Consider the following 21,770-nt stretch of genomic DNA (forward strand, 5'->3'; position numbering starts at 1 on the left):
ACGGTTATGACCAAAACAAAAAGTATCGACTTCATTTTCACCGCGCCCAGCCACTTAGAAAATCCATAAATATACGTGAGCCACGCCCAGCTTAATTTAACATGACGTGTTGATAAGTTAATAACGTGAACTAGGTTCATGTGCAATGTAAGACACGATGTTACAATTTCAATGTAAAATGTGATATCTTGTACAAATACGACTTTGTATTGCAAAGAGAATAGCAATGGTCGTACCGCACGAAAAGTTTGTAAAACTGTAACAAAAATATTATGTTTTTAGCGAAATTGTTTTTAAACTTGTGGCAAGTAATAAAAAAAGGATGAAAAAATTGTCCAAAAATAGTACAAACCACTTTTAGTTTACGGTCCTCGAACGAAATTTTTAACGTTAGGTCCTTTCTATTTTTTATTAATTTAACAGTTATTTAAAATATATATTTTTATAACCCAATTATATTTTAAATATACCCCAACTCTATAATTATTATTATTATTATTTTATAAATTCGATAATTAAAACATATTTTTCTTATTACTTTGACAGTTTTCGCATCTCATTACTTTTACGGTCCTTTGTTTTTTAACTAACCTTTAACTATAAGTGCTCGAAAATATGATTATAAGAACGTTTTTTTTTGCTTCGTGAACCTATAATTGATAAAATAAAGATAAAATTTTGACATAAAAATTGGTAAAATTTAATATACAGAAATTTTAAATACTTTGCTGTTTTAATTAGCTGATATTCCGTTTTTACAGTCGTGATTAATATAACTGTACTTGTGAATCATTAAAACAAGGAAATTAGCTTCTGAATTTACGTGCATTAAATTAAATCATGATCCAAGCGTATCACCTAACTATATCACGTGTTCGCTTTGTATAAATATAACATGCGGGTATTAATATTCATGTAATTAAGGTTTGTGTATAAGGCATTTTAGAGAGTGCTATTAATAATAAACGTGATGTATATCAGACTTGGGTTTCACCTTTTACAGTAAGTCGATCGTTCTGTTTTCAAAGGTATTTCAATGAATTAGCTATAAATACAGGTGCATTAAAATTTATAATTATATTTATAGGCTGGAGTTTTAAAATTTGGCGCTGAAATGTAGTTATTTAAATGCCTTAATTAAAATTGGAATAATTAGGAGTGTAGGCCTTAAAAAACTCGTTTTTTTTATTTTATGTTGGTTTACCTTAAAATTAATGAGCTTGAAATAGATATTACCAAAACGTGTTCTTCTACTTTAACCGCGTTAATTCGTTACAAATGTATCATAAGACATAAAGCTGTGATGTGTATTACGTTTGTGGGCAAGCCTATGTGATAACATTCACGCCTATGTAGTTGGACATGGATTAGAGCACGAAAAAGTTGATTGTTTAGTAGATTACATGTAGCTTTACAGTGTTAAATTTATAATCAGTTTTAGTTCGTGTGTTTTAGTTTTTAGTTACAGATTCGGTAAATCTTTATTTTAATTAAGATGTTTTATAAAAATGGTTATTTCTATATAGTTGATTTCTTATCAAATATTTTAATCATAAACATTTTATATTTTGTGCTATATTTACATAGGTTTCGCGGCTTATCAGTTTTATGGAAGTTAAAGTTCTTTAAATAAATTTTAATAAACATCACATTTTCAAGTAGCGCTTTATTTTTTTATTTACACAAACAAAATTATAAATTTCTTTTTTGTTTTCAAAATACAGTGTTGTGAATGGGTTTGTTTATGTGTGCTGGAATGTAAATAAGAAAGATCATTACTTTTATTTTATCAACTTTTTTAGAAGTTTTATCAATAGGAGTATTTATTAATTCGTAATGCAAATATAAAAAAGCATGTTGTTTACGGCTTGTGGTATAGTCGTTGTTACAATAAGTTGTTACCACTAGAGCACGTTAGAGAGCCGAAAACAGGCAAATTCAAAATCAGTAAAAATTTAAAGCAAGGCTTCTTTAAAAAAATGGCTGTGTTGTTTTAACAATTTGCGATAAAAATGATTTTTGCTTATACAGGAAATGTGACTGTTATGAGAAACCGCAATTTATAGGAAATGTTATTTCGATTCTCCCTAAAAAAATGAAATTATTGTGATACAGTCATTATTCACTCCGCGAAAATTACATTACTGTTTATCAATAACAAATTTTATGGTACATAACAAGACAATGACACTTTCTTGTATCGTTTTAACTTAATTTAACCTTTTTTGGGCCATTAGGTACCTTTTTTACGATTTACACAACTTATTGTTACTATGTGTAATGCTTTATTGCATTAATTGCTTATTAATTGTAACAATGTATGAGTAATAAAGAGTTTGTTGCGAATAAGCTTAAGTAAGCAAAATATATTGGTTTGCACGTTGTCATATTAGGAGTGCTTGAACAACTTGTCATTTTCAACGAGCTATTCATAAGTCAATCAGCACAGAGTGTTTCGAAAATTCATTTCCGGCCCCCCAGAGCGATGAATTTCGAGAGTTCTCTCGCCTTGGCATTTCCTTTTTCTTACAGCTGTAACGTCCTGTTGTTTATTCCTCTCTTTCTTTTGATAAGAGAGTAAAAGAGTTAAGTTAAAGAAAGAAAGGGAGGAGCATTTTTTCTTATCTTTGAGCTAGTTTTATTGCTTGTTTTCTTACCAGAGCAAACAAAAAGACTTGCGAAGCGATTTTGAGGCCACTCAAAGTTTTTAGTGCCGAGTAGATGAGCTAGAATAAATTTACCAATGTAAATGAGAATTATATTAACCATTTTTGTTCATGTTTTTAGATTGCGATTGAATTATTCAAGTATATTTTAAAAGTTATATTAAATCAAAGTTTATTTGAGTGTTTTCTTGACTAAGTAATGCAGATCAAAATGGAATCGAAAACTTATTTCTCGGCCGACTGTCTTCGTAACAAACTATACCGTGAGGAGGAAATTTTATTACTCGACTGCAGAACAAATGAAGAATACAGACATGGGCATATTACTGATTCTCATAACATCGTCCTTCCACAGTTAATGATGCGACGACTTAAGGCGAACAAGCTATCCTTGAAGAGCCTTGTACCGCCAAATTTTCGACAAGAAAAAGAATTGTTTTTAAAGAAATGCATGACCCACGAAATTGTACTGTACGATCAACATACATTTGAGCTAACAGACAACGATACGACAATGCTTTGCCTGTTGTACAACCGACTCCAGGCTGAAGGCTGCAACGTGTTTGTTCTTAAAAGTAAGTAAGGCCTATTTAAAATTTATGAGAACACGCATTGACGTAGTACAATTGGCGTTTCCCGGATGTGCTTTAATATCGCGCCGTTAAGATGGTGTATCACACTGTAAATGCGTATTTAAATACAGGCTGTTTAAATGTGATGACTGGATCTGAAATGTGATGACAGAATAAACGATTTAATAAACGCATAAAACATTAACTTAGAACCCACCCACGCCTTAATAATTAGAGATAATAAAATTACATGGCCATTGTAAACCATAAAAATGACTTGTTTTTATTGCCATTCATCACTCTGTTTAAACAGCGATAGCAGATTGGATAGCGTGCCGTAAACACTAAACTCTGGTAATCGCTAACTTGGTTGAGTTAACCCGTAAGGTTAGACCGATAAGGCGGGTAAGCCTAGCCCGTACGCTATGAGTCACCGCCAATAAAGAGTGCTTTTCATTGCTCAATACGCGTAACCATTCACCAAAATCCAGTTCGTCTCACGCGAACTGTTACGGCCGGCTGGCTTTCCGCCGTCGCCTCCCAATGAAGCGGTTTTCCCTGGCTATAGGGTGTCGTCTAATTTACTTAACCAAAACGGCTTATAAATTTAAAAATAGAAAATGATTTTTTGGCGGAATTTTAATAAAATAATTTTTTTTAAACGAAGTTTTAAAATTGTGTAGTTTTATCGTGAAGTTTCTAGTTTTAGATTAAAAAAATTTAAATTGTTTTTTAACAACATTCTATCATACCGGAAACGCGTTTCATATTAAGATAATCGGCTCAAGCGGCTCGTTATTTGCCCTCCAGGCGTATTTACTTTAGAGCCAGGAGTGATTCACGGTCGATAAGACCAACACAGTCGGTAAACAAAATCTAAGCTTGTCACGCGAGCCACGAAAAAGCGAGAATGTCAAGGTTTTTGCGGATAAGAAGAAAATCACTTTTCAGTAAAATCACCAAAAATTGGCACTAAATTTATCAAAATCCCTTTAAAATATTCAAGATTTTTTTTGGCCAATTAATTACGTAATGACTAAAAATGAATTTTCGAAAGGCAAAAAATCGCTTGACCCTCAATGAAAATTAATAATTAATCTAATGTGTAAACTCGCACTAGAGCCAAAGCGTGTCTAAAATTAGTGATAACACTTTAGGAAATGCTTGTAGAAACGTTTTTACCAATAAATTAATTTTTATGACTTTATTTTAAATATATTTTTTTTCTTAGATGGATACACGAAATTTGAGAGCGACCATCCCGAATTTTGTTTCAAAGCTGACTCCAACGATGCCGATGATGAGGATTTTGGAAGCGACGAATCCGCCTCCACATCACCCAGAGGTGGACGCTGCTCCCCCGTGTCCCCACTGGGTTTAGCCCCATCTATTTTGGGGCTAGGAAGCCTACGAATCTCGTGCGAGCCAATCGAAAACGACGAGAGCAACGATCTTAGCTATAGATTACCAGTCGCTAACCGACCCAACCGGTGCCTACGTCACTGCGATCGGTTCAACAGCGAAGGCGAATCCGACGACCCAAACAGCGCTAACAGTTTATCCTCAAACGAGGGAGGTAACCCAATGAAGCCAGCACCACTGACGATACAACACAACTGTACTTGTCATTCGAACAAAAACTCTGCTTGTCCGTCTCCGGCAGTTCACAGCCATCCTTCGTACGGCAACGCATCGATGCCCGCCGAAATCTTGCCCGGTCTGTTTTTGGGATGTGCCAAGGACGCGTCAAACGCCGAAACCCTCGCACAGTGCAACATCACCTATGTGTTGAACGTCACCCCCAATCTCCCCAACGTGTTCGAGAAGGACCCAAAATACACCTACAAACAAATTCCCATCACCGATCACTGGAGCCAAAATTTGTCCCAGTTTTTCCCAGAAGCGATTGCATTTATCGGTAAGTTCAAATTTTCGTGAAACGTTTTTAGGCTGATAGGCAATTGGGCATGACCACCAGTTCAGGGTAAATTGTTATTCAACCCACCTCGTGACGTCATTACGATTCAAAATCACTACACGAGTCGCGATTGGACGGCGGCAACAAAAACAAGCGACAAATCGTAAAAAAATTGAACAAAAACACGATTCGATTATGACGTAACAAAGAACGTGCGCCAGACAATAAAATCGCGCTTTTTCATATTACGAAAAGGAGAAAACACACAAAGGTTTAAAAATAAAGAAAAGCAATCGCTTATTGTGTTAGAGCTCGAATAAAATCCTTTTCCGGCGTTTACAGCCTCGTAAAAACAAAACATTTTCGATTTTCTCTTTTATTTTCCTGCCGGACAGGTTTAGAGTTTCCCTTTTTCTTGAAAAGAAAATCAAAAACGGTTTCCAGTGAATAACAAGCGTTTTACGCTAAACAACGTCATGGATTTTACACCTATACAATAACAAGATTCCTTTAAACTGAAACAATCGAGTAATATTGCACTAAGTACAAAAAAATTTGATTCGTATTTGACCTTAACGGATTTTACCACTTTATTGTCAGACGCCATAATTTCTTTCTTTGGCAAATTTAAACGCTGTAATTGTTGGGTTTAGTAATTTAATTACCACTTGGCGGACACGGCGTTTTGGTTGGCGATGTCGCCTTTAGACTGCGACCGTTTAACTGATTATGGCCTAATGATTATTGCTAAAAATAGCGCATTTTACTTAGGCAAAAACACGGATTAAAATCTTTGAAAAGAACGTCTCGCGGTTTCGTGATTTTTGGGTAATTTTGAAGACTGCTGGCATTAACCTTAAGCCTGGTAAACAATTAAAGTCCATTCACTGATTTTTTTTTGGTTTTTCAATGTAAAATTCGTGAGATTTGATGCCCTGTTTTGTGTATAGGATTAGGTGGTTTATTATTCTATGCTAGAATCGCGTGTAGCCAGTATTTACGACTTGTTTATCGTATAGCGTTCGTCTTATCGCGGTAGAAGCGAATACAATGCATCGATTGTTCGATGTTACTCTTCAGAATTTACGACTTAGTCAAGTCTTATCAGGCCTCCGAAATTGAAATCTACTCTAAGTCGGGTTAGGCTTCGTTATAATTCGATCATTTCAATTCAACGCCAGTTTGGAGGCTGTCAATACAGACCATGACGTCATAATATCTAACACGACAATCTTTAAAGTGTTGTGCGAGTTTAAACAGATTAAATTCCCGTAAGACCATTTATTTGCGCAATGCGAAATCAGTTGGGATTTTTCCGTTATAGAAATCCAAGCGCTTAATATACCCGCACTGCCTTTTAGAGATATACAATTCGGTATAACTCTATTTTAATATATCCGCTATATACGCCAAGTTTTAAGTGCGAAAGTGGCATGCTAGGGTTCACTAGCGATGTAAAATGTCCTTATATAGACTCGAAAAACCGAAAATAGATCGTCGCATGCTATGGAAATACCTAATGCAGCCAAGGGTAAACTGCTTTAGTTTACGGCGTTTACATAACATGTAACATCGAAATATTTAAAGTCAAATTGTAATGAATAATTTAGCGCGTCTATTTTTGGCGGGGTGTTTGCACATCAAACTGTTATCGGTAAAAACAGTTTAATTTGGCGGCGTTTTCAGTTGTCTGCTGCCGCGTCCGCATTTTCCTATTGTCACAATCTGACAGCTCGGGTTACCTTACCAACGCGCTGTATCACGTGACGCAGTTCCCACGAATATTCTGAGTCGAACGATCTCCGGTTCTTGCCAAGTAAAAACAGAAAATCGGAGAGTTTTGTATATTTTCTGCGCGACTGGGCCGCCTAGTCGACTCTGCATTAAAAGTATCACGGGCATTATTTCTCCCAATTGGTCGTGTTTACTGGGCTTATAGGAACCTGTTGACATTTCGCTTGGATATATTTAAGCGATTGATTACTAATGCATTTTAAAACACCGCTGTGCCAACCGTACGCAAGTAAACGTTCGTAATTGACATTTAATTTAAATTCTTGCACCAATATATCATACAAATAACGTTTTTAATTCCGCGGGGAAGAGTTTGTTATTTACTTTTTCGACTTAAGTAAAGCCATATGAAAATAACTGGTGGTCATAGGGATTTGTCTTAATTTTTATTAAATTTTAAGCTCAAATTTTTGTGTCAAATTTTTAATTTTCTTTTTTTTTGTTAACAGACGAAGCACGATCCAAAAATTGCGGCGTTCTGGTTCACTGCTTGGCTGGGATCAGTCGATCCGTGACGGTTACCGTTGCCTACCTCATGCAGAAACTTCGTTGGTCGTTGAACGATTCCTACGACTTTGTGAAACAACGAAAAACGAACGTGTCCCCCAACTTTAACTTTATGGGACAACTTCTCGATTTTGAGAAGACCCTGGGTCTCGGCGAGTACTCCTCCCCCGAAGACGACTCGAGTAACCCCAACGCGGCTCCTTCGACTCCCCCCACTTTATTTTTTACCACTACCCCTCCCCCAACGCCAACGCTTACCCTCCCTGTATTGGCGAAACCCGTTTCTGCACTGGATTTGAGAACCGCGTTCGTTCTTCCCACCCCAAGTGCTTAGAATACTAACCAAGTGATAATGACGTCATAGAAACCCTAATGACGTCACGAAAACACGATCGCTTCGCTAGGAAGGTGACGTAGTACATGCTTAGATGACGTAGCCATAGAGAAAAAAAAACACTTTTGCCAAATGTGTCGTCGTTTCTTCAACATGCAGGCAATGCTGATCAAATCGACTTGCACTGTGACGTCATTACGCGATGACGTCATTTATTAATTTGCTTAGCGCAACGCAAAGTGTAGATTTCTGTAGCATTTCGTAGAAATAACAACTTAATTATTAATATTATCATTCTAAAACGCCAATATAATCCCCTCTTGATTTTGTCCTGACGATTTTATATTTTTTCAAATATATTTCGTTACAAAACGAGAAAAAAACGAGCTACCATTGCTGTTTAAAGCAATAGAGTTATTCAATAATTATTAAAGTTGACGTGGCATTTTTTTGCCACATTTCTATTGGTGCCTTTTTTGTGATTTATTAAAACTCCGTTGACGAAATTATTCGCTTCTTATAATTGCTATTTTTTTCGAATTGTTTTCGCTTTATTCCACATATTATTATTTGCTGCAATTGTTCAATAAATTATTTCTTATCAAAAATAAAAAAGTCGATTGCTTTCTTTTTAAAAAAAGGTAGTGGAAAATTTTTAAAAATTTACAGAAAAAATTATAATTATAAAACCGTTTTTTGGGGTTTTTATTTAGTTGAATTCAGAAACCACATTTTGATTATTTAGGTCACGTGATCATTTACGCAGGCGAGGTCACGTGATTTCGGTTTTCATGATTATATGTTTTGCAAAAAATCAAAATATTTACCTACCTCATCTATCAAAATCAATACCACATACAATAGAGCATTAGACAATAATATTTACCCTTGCTAGGGTGATGAGAAAATACAACAAGATTGTATATGGTTGTCAAACAATTTGATTGATGATTTAAAAAACGTTAACACATTATTGTTGTGTTGATTGTTTAATCTTTATTAAATCAATATTGTTAGAACAGTGAAACGTTGTTGATTGCTATAACCACAAAACCTAATTAGTGAATATTTGATTTAAAAAGCCATGTGCTATAGTACTCAATAACAATAGATAAAACCGTTTTACCGAAATTTAAAAAAGGATTTTTTACCAAAATCTGCGTCAGTCTTTTTTTGGCAATTAAAGGACATTTTCCATGGGCAGCCTTGGGAAAAGGGCTTAATGGAAAATGATTCTTTTTCGGTAAAATGACGTTTTCATGCCTATGTTTTTCGATTAAATGCTTCTTTAATAAAATATCAGTAAACCATTTGATATATGGACCATATTCGACACTGTAAGAATATTACATAGTTTTTATATTACCCAAAACACTATTATTCCAATAATTGATCATGGATTTTTTTATCTTTGTTGTTAAACATATGACATATAATTAAGTGTTAAACTGCGTATGTAATATTGGTAATTTATATGATTTTTTAACATGTGGCGATAACATATTGCGTATACTTAAATACCAAGAATAATCTTGCTTTTCAGGCGCTAGTAAACTAATCCATGCACTTGTATAACTGATCTGTATTTTAGAGTGATTGTGTTTTATAAAAAAAAGGAATTACCTTTTCTTGAAATTTAAATCTTTGTTAGAATTTTTATTTTTTTTAGTAAGTAGATTAGTTTATTAAAGAAAACTATTTTTAAATTTTAAAATGTTTCGAAATGTGCAAAAAAAAAACTCGGGTATTTAAAAACGTGGTAAAAAAGATCTATGTGATTAATATTGTTATTTACATTTAACAAATACGCTTAGCAAAAGTCTTAAGTATGTGTCATGTGTTGTTGTGGTCGGGTTTTAAGTCGAGATTTATCAGTAATCGTGATTCGTGTGTTTTTAGCCTAAACCGATTTAGAAATTTTCCGTTGTTTATACCTAAACACACGACACACAATTTACCGTCGTTTAAGTGCCTTATGATATGACTGAAAATGTTAATTAACCAAATTAAAGCAAATTAAATATGACTTTCAAAATTCTTTGTGTAATTTTCGAATAAAACATAAATGTCAAATTACGTAATGAATAATTAAGGTTCGCTAAAGTTATATCTTAATCCTGTGTTTTCAAGACATTTAGATTACATAAACAGAGCCTAAACTTCAAAGCAAATCGACTTGCTGGATTACATTTTACTTAGGGATATCTTGATGTAAGAATGTTGTTATAAATACGATAAAGGGTCGTTAAACTATGATTTTATATCCAGATAAGAAAAGTGTATTTTTACCCGACTTACAAACTTTTTTTGTTGAAAATATATTAAAAAAAATATTAAATAAGTTTAAATTTAAATAGTATTGTAATAAATTTTAAATAGGTCTTGCCTATCTGTTTTTAATTTTCTTTTTTTTTATTTTCTTTTCCTTTTTTTTTATTTTTGTTTTATTTTATGTTATTACTTAACCATATCATATCCATGTATAGTTGTTTACGCAACGACCTCGCATTTTACATAATCCTATGTCACAGAGGTCTTAACTATGACGTAGTTATGCATTCCGTATGTATTAAACTCAAGGAAGTTAATGTCAGTACTGGTATGCGATATCCTTATTATGATCGGATAATAAACGCAGATGTTAGCTGGACAAATATTAGGAGAAATGATTTTTTTGTCGACTCATTTTGGAATAAAGGACAATGGCCGATAGTTAATGTTTTTGTAAAATTAGTGTTTTATAAAGTCCTGGTAACGAAAAATTTTAAATATTTAACTCTAATTTGTAGTATTTTGTTTTAATTTTTTTTTAATTGGTTTATTTTTAGCAGATTTTATTTGATTTTTTTCGTAATTAATGTATTAACTCTTTGTCAACAAAATGTTAATGCCTAAATTTCAAATACTTAATTTATGTCTTAATTTGATCAATCTTCATAATAACATAACAAAATAATAGTTTAATTTTAATTTTATCACAATTACTGTTTTTTTAGCCTGTTAGACAAGCTAGAAATATTTTAAAAACTGTTATTAGAAAACTATAATACCAAATATAGGCTTGATGTTTTAGGCAAGGCAGTTGTTGTTGTGCTTTTTGTCGAATATTAACGTTTTTGCCACTGAGTTACATTTTAGGCTAAGTTGTTGTACAATGTCAGTCACACAACAATCGAATACGTCATCAGAAGTAAAATAATCCATTTAGACTTGCTTGACTGGCGAAACAAAATGTGTTAGGCTGGAATTAATGGGGCGTGACCGATTAGGATTAAGTTTCTGTTTTTCAAGAATTTCGGTTTTGCATTTTTGGTTAGTTACAAATATTAAGTTACTGGTTCCGTTAAATTTCTGTTACTTGATATGAAAACAGATTTTTCGCATGTATTTCATGAGACAATTCTAATTTTTGGCACAGTTTTTTGCTTACCTAATATAATTACATAATCTTTTGGCCATCACACAAAAAAATAAAAAGATAGTTTAAAAAGTATTTTAAATACTAGTATAACAATTAAAACAAGTAAATTTCTTTTAAATAAAAATGATACGTAAACCTAAAATGTCACGTGGTTATTTTCATATGATAATTGCGCGCGTTTTACATAGTTTGACGTACAGCATAATAATATAGGTAAAATTTTATAAAAAATTAAATGCCGTTTAATTTTAATTAGGGTTTTCGCGAAGCGTTTTCAAATTGCTATTTTCAGAAACGCGTGATATAAAATACCGAGATTTAAAAACAATAACGTTAAATTAATCACTCATTTTCGATAGATAGAAATCTCTATTGACGTTTTTTTTTCTCGATTTTTTTCTTCTGCTAAACCCGGGTTCTGACTCAATACAATAGCAATGGTGAAAAGTGGCAAAAACAAAGATGCTTGTGACGTCATAAGGGTCTAAATTAAAACGTGACCTACCGCAATTGCTTTGTAACAGTTGTAATTTCCGGTTAAAGCTGAAACTGTTAAAAACATGTTTTTGTTAGTTTGAAAATTCTTTTTTTTCTCTCTTTTTGATTGTAATTTTTTATGCTAGGTGACCACGTCATAATAAACTTTAAAAACCACGTGATTTTTTTATGTCGTCAATTTAATCTAGTCGTTATTTACAATGCATTATTCATAACAGAATGATATAAACTCCTTTTTTTATTTTAAAATTTATGTTATATAACTCTTTTTATAAATTAATATTAAAATATATAAAAAAAAATATTTAATTTAAACTTGTATTTTTGTTTGTTACGTAACTTAGTATTGAATATGTTTTGATAAAGTTTGGTAAACAGGTAATCTACTAATAAATAAATATTGATCATGTATTAATTACTGATTAAGGTAAATCAAACATGAAATCAGAAAAACAAATGTTTTTTCTATGTGGGCAAAACAATGAGGTCTTATGTAAGATAATTTTTTAAATCTTGATTTTCTTAGATTGCATCAGAAAAATTGTCTTACTTTAGGCTAATAAAATATAGACGTATTTTTATTACACAACTCAAACCAAAGTATAGACATTACTTTTTTTAGAAAAATTGGTAATAATTGGAATAACAAATGTTCAGCTATTTTTATTTAATTAAAAATAAAATCCAAAATCTGCGTAGAGTTTTAAACAAATTTATAGCCTGCCCTTTTTACATTAAAGATAAACAATTACAAAAATATTTATTTTTAAATGACAACTGCTATTGTAGACGGATCACTTAATCTTTATCAAAAAAAGGGCAACAATGAAAAAATATATAAAAATAAATCGACAACAATATCGTACAGCCTGATTTCTAACCAAATTGACAAACCATGTCTGGCTTTTAAAATTGGGTTTTGTCTGCGGACTCGATCTCGCAATTAAACTTGGAGATTATCGCAACATCGCAGTTACCTCATACCTGCTGGGGCGTAAACAACGCGGCCGCGCTACAAGCGTTTAGCTTGTACAACTCCAGGCTTGTTTAGATTTGGCGAGGTCTCGCGTGAGAGTGCCGAGTGAACGCTGGCAAATTAAGGTAAACATTTCGTGGCTGCGTTAAATTATCAGGTGAATCACGAAGGGTAGCTGTTTTCTTCTGACGTGTGGTATCTAAGCCGAAGATAAGCAAATTTAGGCGCACGCGATGTAGGGCTGCGCGGGACTGCATGATTTAACAACGGCAGTTATTGGCCCGTTTCAAGCAAAACAACCTGTTTGACTTGGCTTAAATTAGAAAGTGACTATTACGATTCAAGGGGCGTGCATGGGAATTTTAAGGGGCGAACACAAAAACATTAAGGGGCTTCAAACATTAAGGAAGTGTTTGAAAATCAAAACATGTGTGTATAAATTTAAAAAAAAATTTTTTCTAAAAAACATGTATAATTAAAAAAAATGTTACTATGTAGGTTCGTGATTTTGTAAATAGCTACTTCTTAAATTTTAATTTATAAGAGTTTACCACAAAAAAGAAAAAAATTACCATTTGTCTGTTATTAAAAAAAAACATTTTTCTAGCGACATTATAAGTCTCAAATCGTGTGATAATGATTTCTCATTAAGTTAATACAATACAACAACACTACAAAAATTCGACACACCTCTATTTACACCGGTGAATTTTTGTAGTGATGTCAAAAAAACAACAACGAAAAATCTTGCGTGCCACGCTACCCAAAACCTTATTGGGATTAAATTAATTGTCAGGAGAGTTTATTTTTTTAAACGTGGATAAAAGACCACCTTGGCACGAAAGAAGTATCAGAAAATGACACTGCACAATTTTTTTGGGGACAAGAATTTATATTTATATTTAAGGCGATTAAAATATTTTTAGAAAAATCGGGTAAAAAAATTATTGAAATTGTATTAAATATGGCCTTTGTATTTCTAAAATGTTAAGGTTTTTTTTATTTGAGAAATAATGTTTAAATTTTAATTGCCTATAGTTTATTTTTTAGTTGTTTTTTGTGTTATTTAAAAAATGCCTAAAAACAAATTATAGCAAAAAGTGTTTTCAAAACCTTTTGATTAATACACAATCAAACAAAAATCAACAAGCTCTTAATCATATCTTGATTTAAAAAACAATTTATCAAAGTTCCAAAAATGAGAAAGTCTCTGCGATTCTAACGGAAAATATCGCGTGTGTTGGAATCAAAACATCGTCCATTTATTATCACGCAGTGTTTACATTTGATTTGCAATTTGTCATGCGATCCTGTATTCTCGTTCACTATGCCGTGCCAAAGCAAGATTAGATAGAGATTTTATTGGGCCCGTAGGGTGGTTTTCTTTTTTTCTCGGTTGTTTTGTACTCGCACGACATACGAAAAGTTTTCCGCGTGACCTTTTACTTTGTGATGTTGTATCTTGTTTTTTTATATTGGAAAAATACTAGACGTAAATTTTTGCTGAAAAATACCTGAGCTCTTATATGTAAGGAAAAGGAATTTTTGTTCTAGATTATAAATAAATTATTTTTAAAAATTGTTTTCATAAAGAAAATTTGGAGAAATCGTAAAACTTAAAAAAAAACATTTTTGTCACGTTATTTTTTTGTGTCGTGGGCGTTTTGCTTTTACTTTGGCCAAAAATTAACATACAATTAATTGATTAGTTTGCAACGAAGTTATGCGGTTAAATTTAGGCGTGTCGAATTCGTTGCCAAAATTGCACAATTTTTTGTCTGGACGTGCTATTTAACATACCCGCAAATATCTAATTATAAATCAGCGTGCGCATGACAAATAATTTAATGAAATACCAGCAGTCCGGTTTCAATTGAAACATATAACGTTTTGACGTGAGGCTTAGAATCCAGCAGCATGTTGTTTGCTACGCATAACCCTTACTTTAAAAATTAATCCAAGGCTAATTACAACGGTCAGCAGCCTGCTTGCTCAATATGTAAAATCTAGCCTTGGATTTCGAAGCCAGGCGCCGTACTTTTTTCTAGACGTAACAATTATGCGTAACTGCTAGTTCGCGACATAATATTAGCATATCTTGCGTGCTCACGTGATTCAGAGTGGAAATTTCTCGATCGAAAATTCGTGGTGACATTAATATGACATCTGATTTAACATGTAACGGTCGTGTCAGTGGTCATTTTTTTGTTTTTCCGTTATTGTTACTCATTCTTTATAGAGACTATTGTCGCCTTTTTCTTTTTTTCTTGAAACCTTTTCCAGCCCATAACGTACAAAAACGACTTGTGGGTAAATTAGGTTCTTTTTTAATTAAAAAAAAAAACATGACGATGTAATATGGAAGTTTTTTTTGATTGTCAATTAAATGAATATTTCGTGACATTTTCCAAAACAATATTTTGACTGAACTAACTGTTTTTAAAAACAAGTTTCGATCGATTTAATTTATTTTCAAATGAACCTTTCTAAAGTTGAAAAAACTCATTTTTCAGACCGTTTGCGGCTTTAGAATTTGGTGATTTCATGAGTTTTGCGTGTAAGACTATACAATGAGAAGATTACAGTTAACGCACCATTAATTAAGCCAACCGTTTTTCAAATTTACACAAATAAAACAGGTAATTCAAAACTAACAGAATGAATCACTAAACCAAGGTGTAGACATCGACGAAAGTAAAATAAAATGCGTTGCCAAGACTCAAAACCATAAATAAATAAGCCTAAGCGGGGGCATAGAATAGAAGAAAAGAGATATAATCCTAGATTGGAACTGATTCATAAGTCTATAAAGCCATTTCGGTTCATTTCTTTTTGGCTTATGACTTATTTTGGGATGGTCATAATATATTTCGCAATTAATTTGGCTATTTTAGTTCGATAAAAATTAAAAAGAAAACCCCAGTTTTCGGAACACTGTTTTTTAATTAACTTTATTATTAGTTGATTTTTTAAATTTTATATTCTCAGAAAAAAAAAAGAAAGACGCTTGAACATCTTACGTACCTTGACCAATTTATAATGATATATCAAAATGTATTTAGCTTGCCACAAACGTAATTGGTTTGTATTTACAAGCAAAATGAGTGCCTTTCAAGTGATTTTTGTATCGCCTGAGCACTATGTTTTCCTGCTCGTTTAAGTGCTCTTGTAATGTTCTTGTGACGTCACTATAGCAATATGACGTACACGATTGTAGAAAATTGAATTTAATGTCACGATTTACATTCTAATCAGTTGAAATCAGGTCGATATGTTATCGTAGAATCTAAACGTAGATGTTTTAATGCAGCTGCTTTCGCTAAACGTTTATACAAACGACTATTAAAAGGACAGGTGCCCCGGTTTACTTATTTTAACCTCTAGGTCCTATAGGAATTCAATAATAAAACGTATTTGTAACACACTAATCCAAAAACCGATTAAACAAGTACTGACGTTTTGCAGTTATGTGCTCTATCTACTTCTACACCTTATTTTATTATCTTATGGCGCAATATTGAGATAACAAACTGGTTTAACATTCCAGTAGGCGTGTTGTCATCTTAATTTTAAGGAGTTAAAATCATAAAACATGTGACAATCTAAAAAAAAAAATATATATTAACTGACATTGCGTATGTGTAGAAATTTTTAAGTAATAAATTAACTTGGAAAAAGTAAAAAAGAGAGATTTTTAGAATTGTACTTTTACTGATAAACCACGCACATTCTTTGTCGTATCTTGTCGCCAGCAAAACTCTTACTTAAGTGTTCTTAAGAGCCCTGTGTTAACTAGTCGGGTCAGAACTAAGTAGTTCATGACAATATCTCATATTTAAGATTAGTCATGATCTATATTTGGGCCTCTTATTGCCCGGCCTTTTGTCGTCAACTCAATCTAAATAAACAAACTACTTTAAAGCAATATTCCGAGTATTATGGTAGCCCAAATGTTTAACGATTATGAGCAAATCTGTTTGATTAGATGGTATTAATCATGATTCGGTAAAACATTTGGTAACACGCCAGGTGTGATAATATTGTCGTCGACTAATTGTTTGAACCGTTCTAAAATAGGAAACACCCGGTACGTGTTAAAACCCTAGAATGACCACATTAAACGTATTAGGACAATTAACATGTAATTATCTCCAACTTTCGAGCCATTTTCTGGAAATAACAATCAGTAAATTCGACCAGTTTCCGCGTTACCTAACTAGTGTCACGCTATGGTGCTAACTGTGTCGTTCCACGTGGCAATTTGTTGAATAACACTTGGAAATGACAACTGTAGTAAAGAGCCAGCAATTATACGTACTCACGCAAGGCTAAGAACCAGTAATTTTGAATACTGACAGACACGGAAGGTAAAACATGTCAAAAATATCGGTTAGGAATTTTTGGGATTTATATCCCCTATTTATTTAAAATTGCATTCAAAGGGGACTTCAAAAATGTTCACACAATTGCAACTGCTTATGCTTTACGTCAGTTCGACGCTTGTATACAACCATGAATGTTTATTAATAGAACAAGTTCTTATGCTAATGACACCCTTGACAACATAGCATGTAAGGGTTGTAAAGAAATTAAACCAGTCATTTCCTTCTGACTTCTTGATATTAGATTCTGTCACGAACAGGCTATTTTTACCCGCGTTGTGGAAATAGCTCTTCGCGTTGGCCCAAGCTTTGTGAATTAAGCATTGAAAAACCAGCGGTCATCAAGTCAGAATTCTAGCTAGGCTTTAAAGCGTGATATACTCTCATTACAATACACACATGGGCGCCATGCTTTGTTCTCTATATGATAAGTTAAAACTTTACCAAATTACCATAATATTGGACTCCCCAAGGAATTTTCTTTCCTAGCACCTGTCATAGCACACGCGCTAGGCTCACAATAAAGTTACCAATATCACAATAAAGGCCAATAACTTAGAGATCTATATTGTTATTAAACATTCCATTGTTTTGAACCATTGTGTTGTTTATTATGCACTGACTTGGGATTCCATTCATAATTATGAGGTGTTGCAACTTTGTATAGAATATTTTTTATGTTGACAACAGCATTTTTTACATGCATCCTTAACAGTTCATAGAAATGAAATCCAATTAAACGTCAATATTTCAGGGAAGGGTTTGCAATTTAATATGCACTATAATAAGATTACACGCACTTAGTTTAAAGTACAAAAGAAAAGATCTCATAGCGTTTTAAATTTCCAATGGCTGACGTTCTTAGTAACATAAGATTCAATTCCAGGCCCCGGCTAGTGCGGCCTGAGTATCCTAATATGACGTCATAATTTCATTGTTCGGTGCATCGTAAATGTGCTTACGCAATATGGGATGGTATGGTTATAGTAAGTTGGTTTAGCAGTCAGTAAACAACCATAGTGGATTTGTTTTGAGAGTTTACTACACTTTTAATGTATATGGGGAATTGAATTAATACGTGAACTATCTTAAACTAAGCGTTGCGCAATACCAATAATATTTTAAAATACTTCAACTACTAAAATAAGGTTGCTGTTATTATGCACGTTTAAGTAAAGGTAGCTGTTGTAAAATTTACAAGGCTATAGCAGGTAAATCATTACCAGCGTTCAGTAAATATGCTTAACCCTTTTATAAGGTTAAGGTACACATGTCATTTTTAAGCTACAACTTCCACTCCGCATAAAATGTTAATTGTTAACCACTTTCGTGTCTTATCGTAATCTGATTTGTAAGCATTTCCGCTAAGTCGCGTAACCTCTGAATCACCACACTTATAGATTGCGCAACGCAATGTAGTATATTTCGTGGTATGCCATGCCTACAACAAAAAGAAGCATTTAATATAAGTACATAACGTTAAATATGTTGTAATCAAAACTTCGTTAGTTACTAACGTTTAATGATAGGTCATGCCAAAGTAAATACCAAAGGAAGGCCTATGGAGTTTGTTTAATAATGATACACTACTCCCATCTAGCGGTATGGTTTAAAATACAAAAGTTTTTACGATTAACTAATTTATAAAAATCTTACATCAAGTCCTAACTTTAAGAAAATTTAAATTTTATTACATTTATATGTTTTACATTAAGGCTGTTGTGTAATAAGTGCCATAATAAAAAAACTACTAAAACCTATTTTATTACACTTCTGAAGAAACATAATTTATTCTTGAAATTATATGTGGGATTTTTTTGTTTTCAAATAAACATTTATAACATTTTTTGTTAAAATTAAACGTTAGAATAGCATTTAGTTATGTATGTTTTGTTTTTATAAGCTACATAAAAATAGAAATCATATAATTAAACATGCCTATCCAGCTGTAACATTTACACATCGCACTAAAATTGAAAGGTGACGTATGTTAAGTAATGCTACGTATCAATAAGTAATAGACCGGCATTCTTCTTTAAAAAGCCTACAGACTGTATAATTACAAATAAACTCAGATTTTTACAGTTAAAAACGCAACTTATAATTGTTTATAAGGGGTTATGTAAGTCATTAAAGGCAAAAGAGCTTTAAAGTTTTATTAATTTTGTTTTTTTATGCTTTAGATTTTAAATTACGTGCAATTTAGGTAATCAAAATAAATTGACGATGAACATATATTTAAGTGTTTTTAGTATTTTATTGTTTGGTTTATGTGTTAACGCAGAAGAAGAATGTGAAGGTAATAAACTTATATTTTTATCTTAATACTATAAAATGTTAGTTATATTAAATATATATTAACGTTAAATTTTAATTTAAAAATAAAAAAAATTAAATTTCTATAAAACCTTTTTTAGTTTGTGTGAAATTTATAACCAAGTTCCAAAAGATATTGTCTGACAATGATATTCGAGGACCAAAAAACGTTAAAGATAAATTATTAGAAGTGTGTGGTAAAGCAAAGGGAAAGGATAACAGATTTGTAAGTATATTGTTTAGTATAATAAATGTTATATTGTTTAATTATTTAAATAAAATATCAAATACATTTTATTAACTAAGAGTTCACTATCTTTATTCTAATTGACAATAACACTGGTAAATTAGAGTTAAAATGTTTACCTTCAGATTTAAGATTTTTTAGAGAAATAGACATTGTTGTAAAGAGAAACTTTTTATAAAATAAGTTAAATAATATATATATAATAAAATTATGTTTAGTGTTACTACATTGGAGCAACTGCTGATGCTGCAACCAGAGACACAGATGCAGTGGTAAGACAATGTGGTTACATGAAAGAACCTGAAAAAATATGCAGTGAATTGAAAAAGAAAGATTCCCAAATTTGCGAATTAAAATATGGTAGGCACTATATTTAGTGTTGTTTTTTTTTTTGTTTTTTTTTGTATATATCTTTATCCTCGATGTGGGAAAGTCGAATGCGGACTTAAACATAGAGTAACATCAGTTACTCCGACCCAGTCTCGAGTTGCCTGTGGCAGTTTGGAATATTATAGAGACTATAATTGCCTGGTAATTATGCTGCTGATAAAGTGCTGGCTCAGCAGGAGTTCATACCGTTTATAGCGCCTTACTCAAGGGCGCTACAGCTTGAGATCAGTGGGGATTGAACCCACGACCTCATGGTAGTGTAGCAAGAGTTCTTATCACTATACCACGCTGCCGGTTGTTGTATAAAGATAAAAAAAATCCTAATATGCACTAGGGTTAAACAAATTCTGGGCCAGGGGTTATAAATTCTATAAACAATGGCAGTTGTAGTTAGTTAAACAATGTTTTGTTTAAGTAGATAATCTGTTGGTCAGACTTATTTTTAACAATTGTGTTTAAATATATAATACAAACACATTTAAAATTGTATTCATGGGATATCATAAACAATGTTTCGATATTAAATAGATCTTGTAACAATTTTGTGTGTCCATCTAAAAAAATGCCTTACTAAAATTTTTGATTTAATTACTTTAACAAATATATGGATCCACTTATTCGACGTTAATTTAGTTTTAATTTTTTTTTGACAGACAAGGAAATTGATTGGAAAACTGTCAACTTAAACAAAATGAGAGTCAAACATCTCAAGAAAATTTTGTCAGACTGGGATGATGAGTGCAAGGGCTGTATAGAAAAACAAGATTTTATTAACAGAATAAATGAACTTAAACCAAAACACACTGAACTTTAAATTTCATTCTGAAAACTTTACATATAACTTTAAATCGTGAATTTTTGATTATGTTAAAAAATTATTTGCGATTGTTGATTTTTTTCTAGATTTTGTAAAATTTCTTCATTTTTGGAAATATAAAATTCTTTAGTTAAACACTTTTAAAAAACAAAATTTAGGAAATTTGAAATTTAGCTAGCAATATTTTTTGAATTCACTTGTAAATTTTAGGCAGTATTTTTATGTTTCTTTTCGTTGTTGTTTGTATTTTTTGTTCAAATGCCTACTTAGGAAATTTTTGCATTATTCTATTTATTGAACTTGTAAAAAGTTTATATCTTAACACAATAAAATGATGCTGTAAAATACAAATTTTGGGTGAAAAATATTTATTTGCAATATTTAGAGTTTATATGGCTAGCTTTACTTACATTGCGAAGTATTTGCACTTTATTTTATTTTACTAAAAAATTGCTGATATTTCTTTAATAAATCAAGGCACAATCCTAATTGTTTTAGGCTGGTTTTATCCTTTGTGGGGACATGTTTATCAAATTTGTTTTCATTTTTAAATAATATATTTTTAAACTGGCAACTCTGAATTTTGACGTAGTTACAAAGACGCTTGTTTTAGTTTTGTGATCAAAACACAAATAAACTTTTGACGTAAATTTGCCTTAAACAAATAGCGTTACAATGGGTTAAGGGCTGCGGTTTAAATTTAGTTGTTTTATTTGAGAACTAAACTTCTTGTGTTTTGTTAAAAACTATAATTCTAGTCCAAGGCAAATTAGGTTAGTTTTGGGCTAAACCGTTTTTTATCCTCAAAAAGTTATTTTTAATTAAAAAATATGTTGCAAATACATTAAGTTAGTTTTACTAGCCAAAATTTAGTTTATTGTATAAAGATTGGTGATGTTATTCTTGTTGTAAAGTCTACAAGATAACATAAC

The 21,770-nt window shown here is 32.0% G+C and overlaps 2 protein-coding genes across 2 annotated transcripts; both read left to right on the forward strand.

The window, feature by feature from the left end:
- The first annotated feature begins 2,791 nt into the window (after positions 1–2,791).
- Positions 2,792–7,978, forward strand: LOC145746278 (dual specificity protein phosphatase 6-like). Its single transcript, XM_082564526.1, has 3 exons — positions 2,792–3,241; positions 4,470–5,156; positions 7,400–7,978. The coding sequence occupies exons 1-3, from the start codon at positions 2,866–2,868 to the stop codon at positions 7,789–7,791; spliced, it is 1,455 nt and encodes a 484-aa protein (XP_082420652.1). The 5' UTR covers positions 2,792–2,865; the 3' UTR covers positions 7,792–7,978.
- Positions 7,979–19,249: 11,271 nt separating this feature from the next.
- Positions 19,250–21,249, forward strand: LOC145745189 (mesencephalic astrocyte-derived neurotrophic factor-like). Its single transcript, XM_082563196.1, has 4 exons — positions 19,250–19,367; positions 19,486–19,610; positions 19,850–19,991; positions 20,675–21,249. Exons 1-4 carry the CDS (start codon positions 19,295–19,297, stop codon positions 20,833–20,835), a joined length of 501 nt encoding a protein of 166 aa, XP_082419322.1. The 5' UTR covers positions 19,250–19,294; the 3' UTR covers positions 20,836–21,249.
- Positions 21,250–21,770: the final 521 nt, after the last annotated feature.

This window comes from Corella eumyota, chromosome 3 (genome assembly GCF_963082875.1).
Source record: "Corella eumyota chromosome 3, kaCorEumy4.1, whole genome shotgun sequence".
In the NCBI taxonomy this organism is placed as follows: Eukaryota; Metazoa; Chordata; class Ascidiacea; order Phlebobranchia; family Corellidae; genus Corella; species Corella eumyota.

Excerpts from the sequence above, each read along its gene's own strand:
- LOC145746278 (XM_082564526.1), top strand. The coding sequence starts at position 2,866 with ATGCAGATCAAAATGGAATCGAAAACTTATTTCTCGGCCGACTGTCTT. Across the intron at positions 3,242-4,469 it reads CAACGTGTTTGTTCTTAAAA|ATGGATACACGAAATTTGAG; the intron begins GTAAGTAAGGCC and ends TTTTTTTCTTAG. Across the intron at positions 5,157-7,399 it reads AGAAGCGATTGCATTTATCG|ACGAAGCACGATCCAAAAAT; the intron begins GTAAGTTCAAAT and ends TTTTGTTAACAG.
- LOC145745189 (XM_082563196.1), top strand. The coding sequence starts at position 19,295 with ATGAACATATATTTAAGTGTTTTTAGTATTTTATTGTTTGGTTTATGT. Across the intron at positions 19,611-19,849 it reads AGGGAAAGGATAACAGATTT|TGTTACTACATTGGAGCAAC; the intron begins GTAAGTATATTG and ends AATTATGTTTAG. Across the intron at positions 19,992-20,674 it reads AATTTGCGAATTAAAATATG|ACAAGGAAATTGATTGGAAA; the intron begins GTAGGCACTATA and ends TTTTTTTGACAG.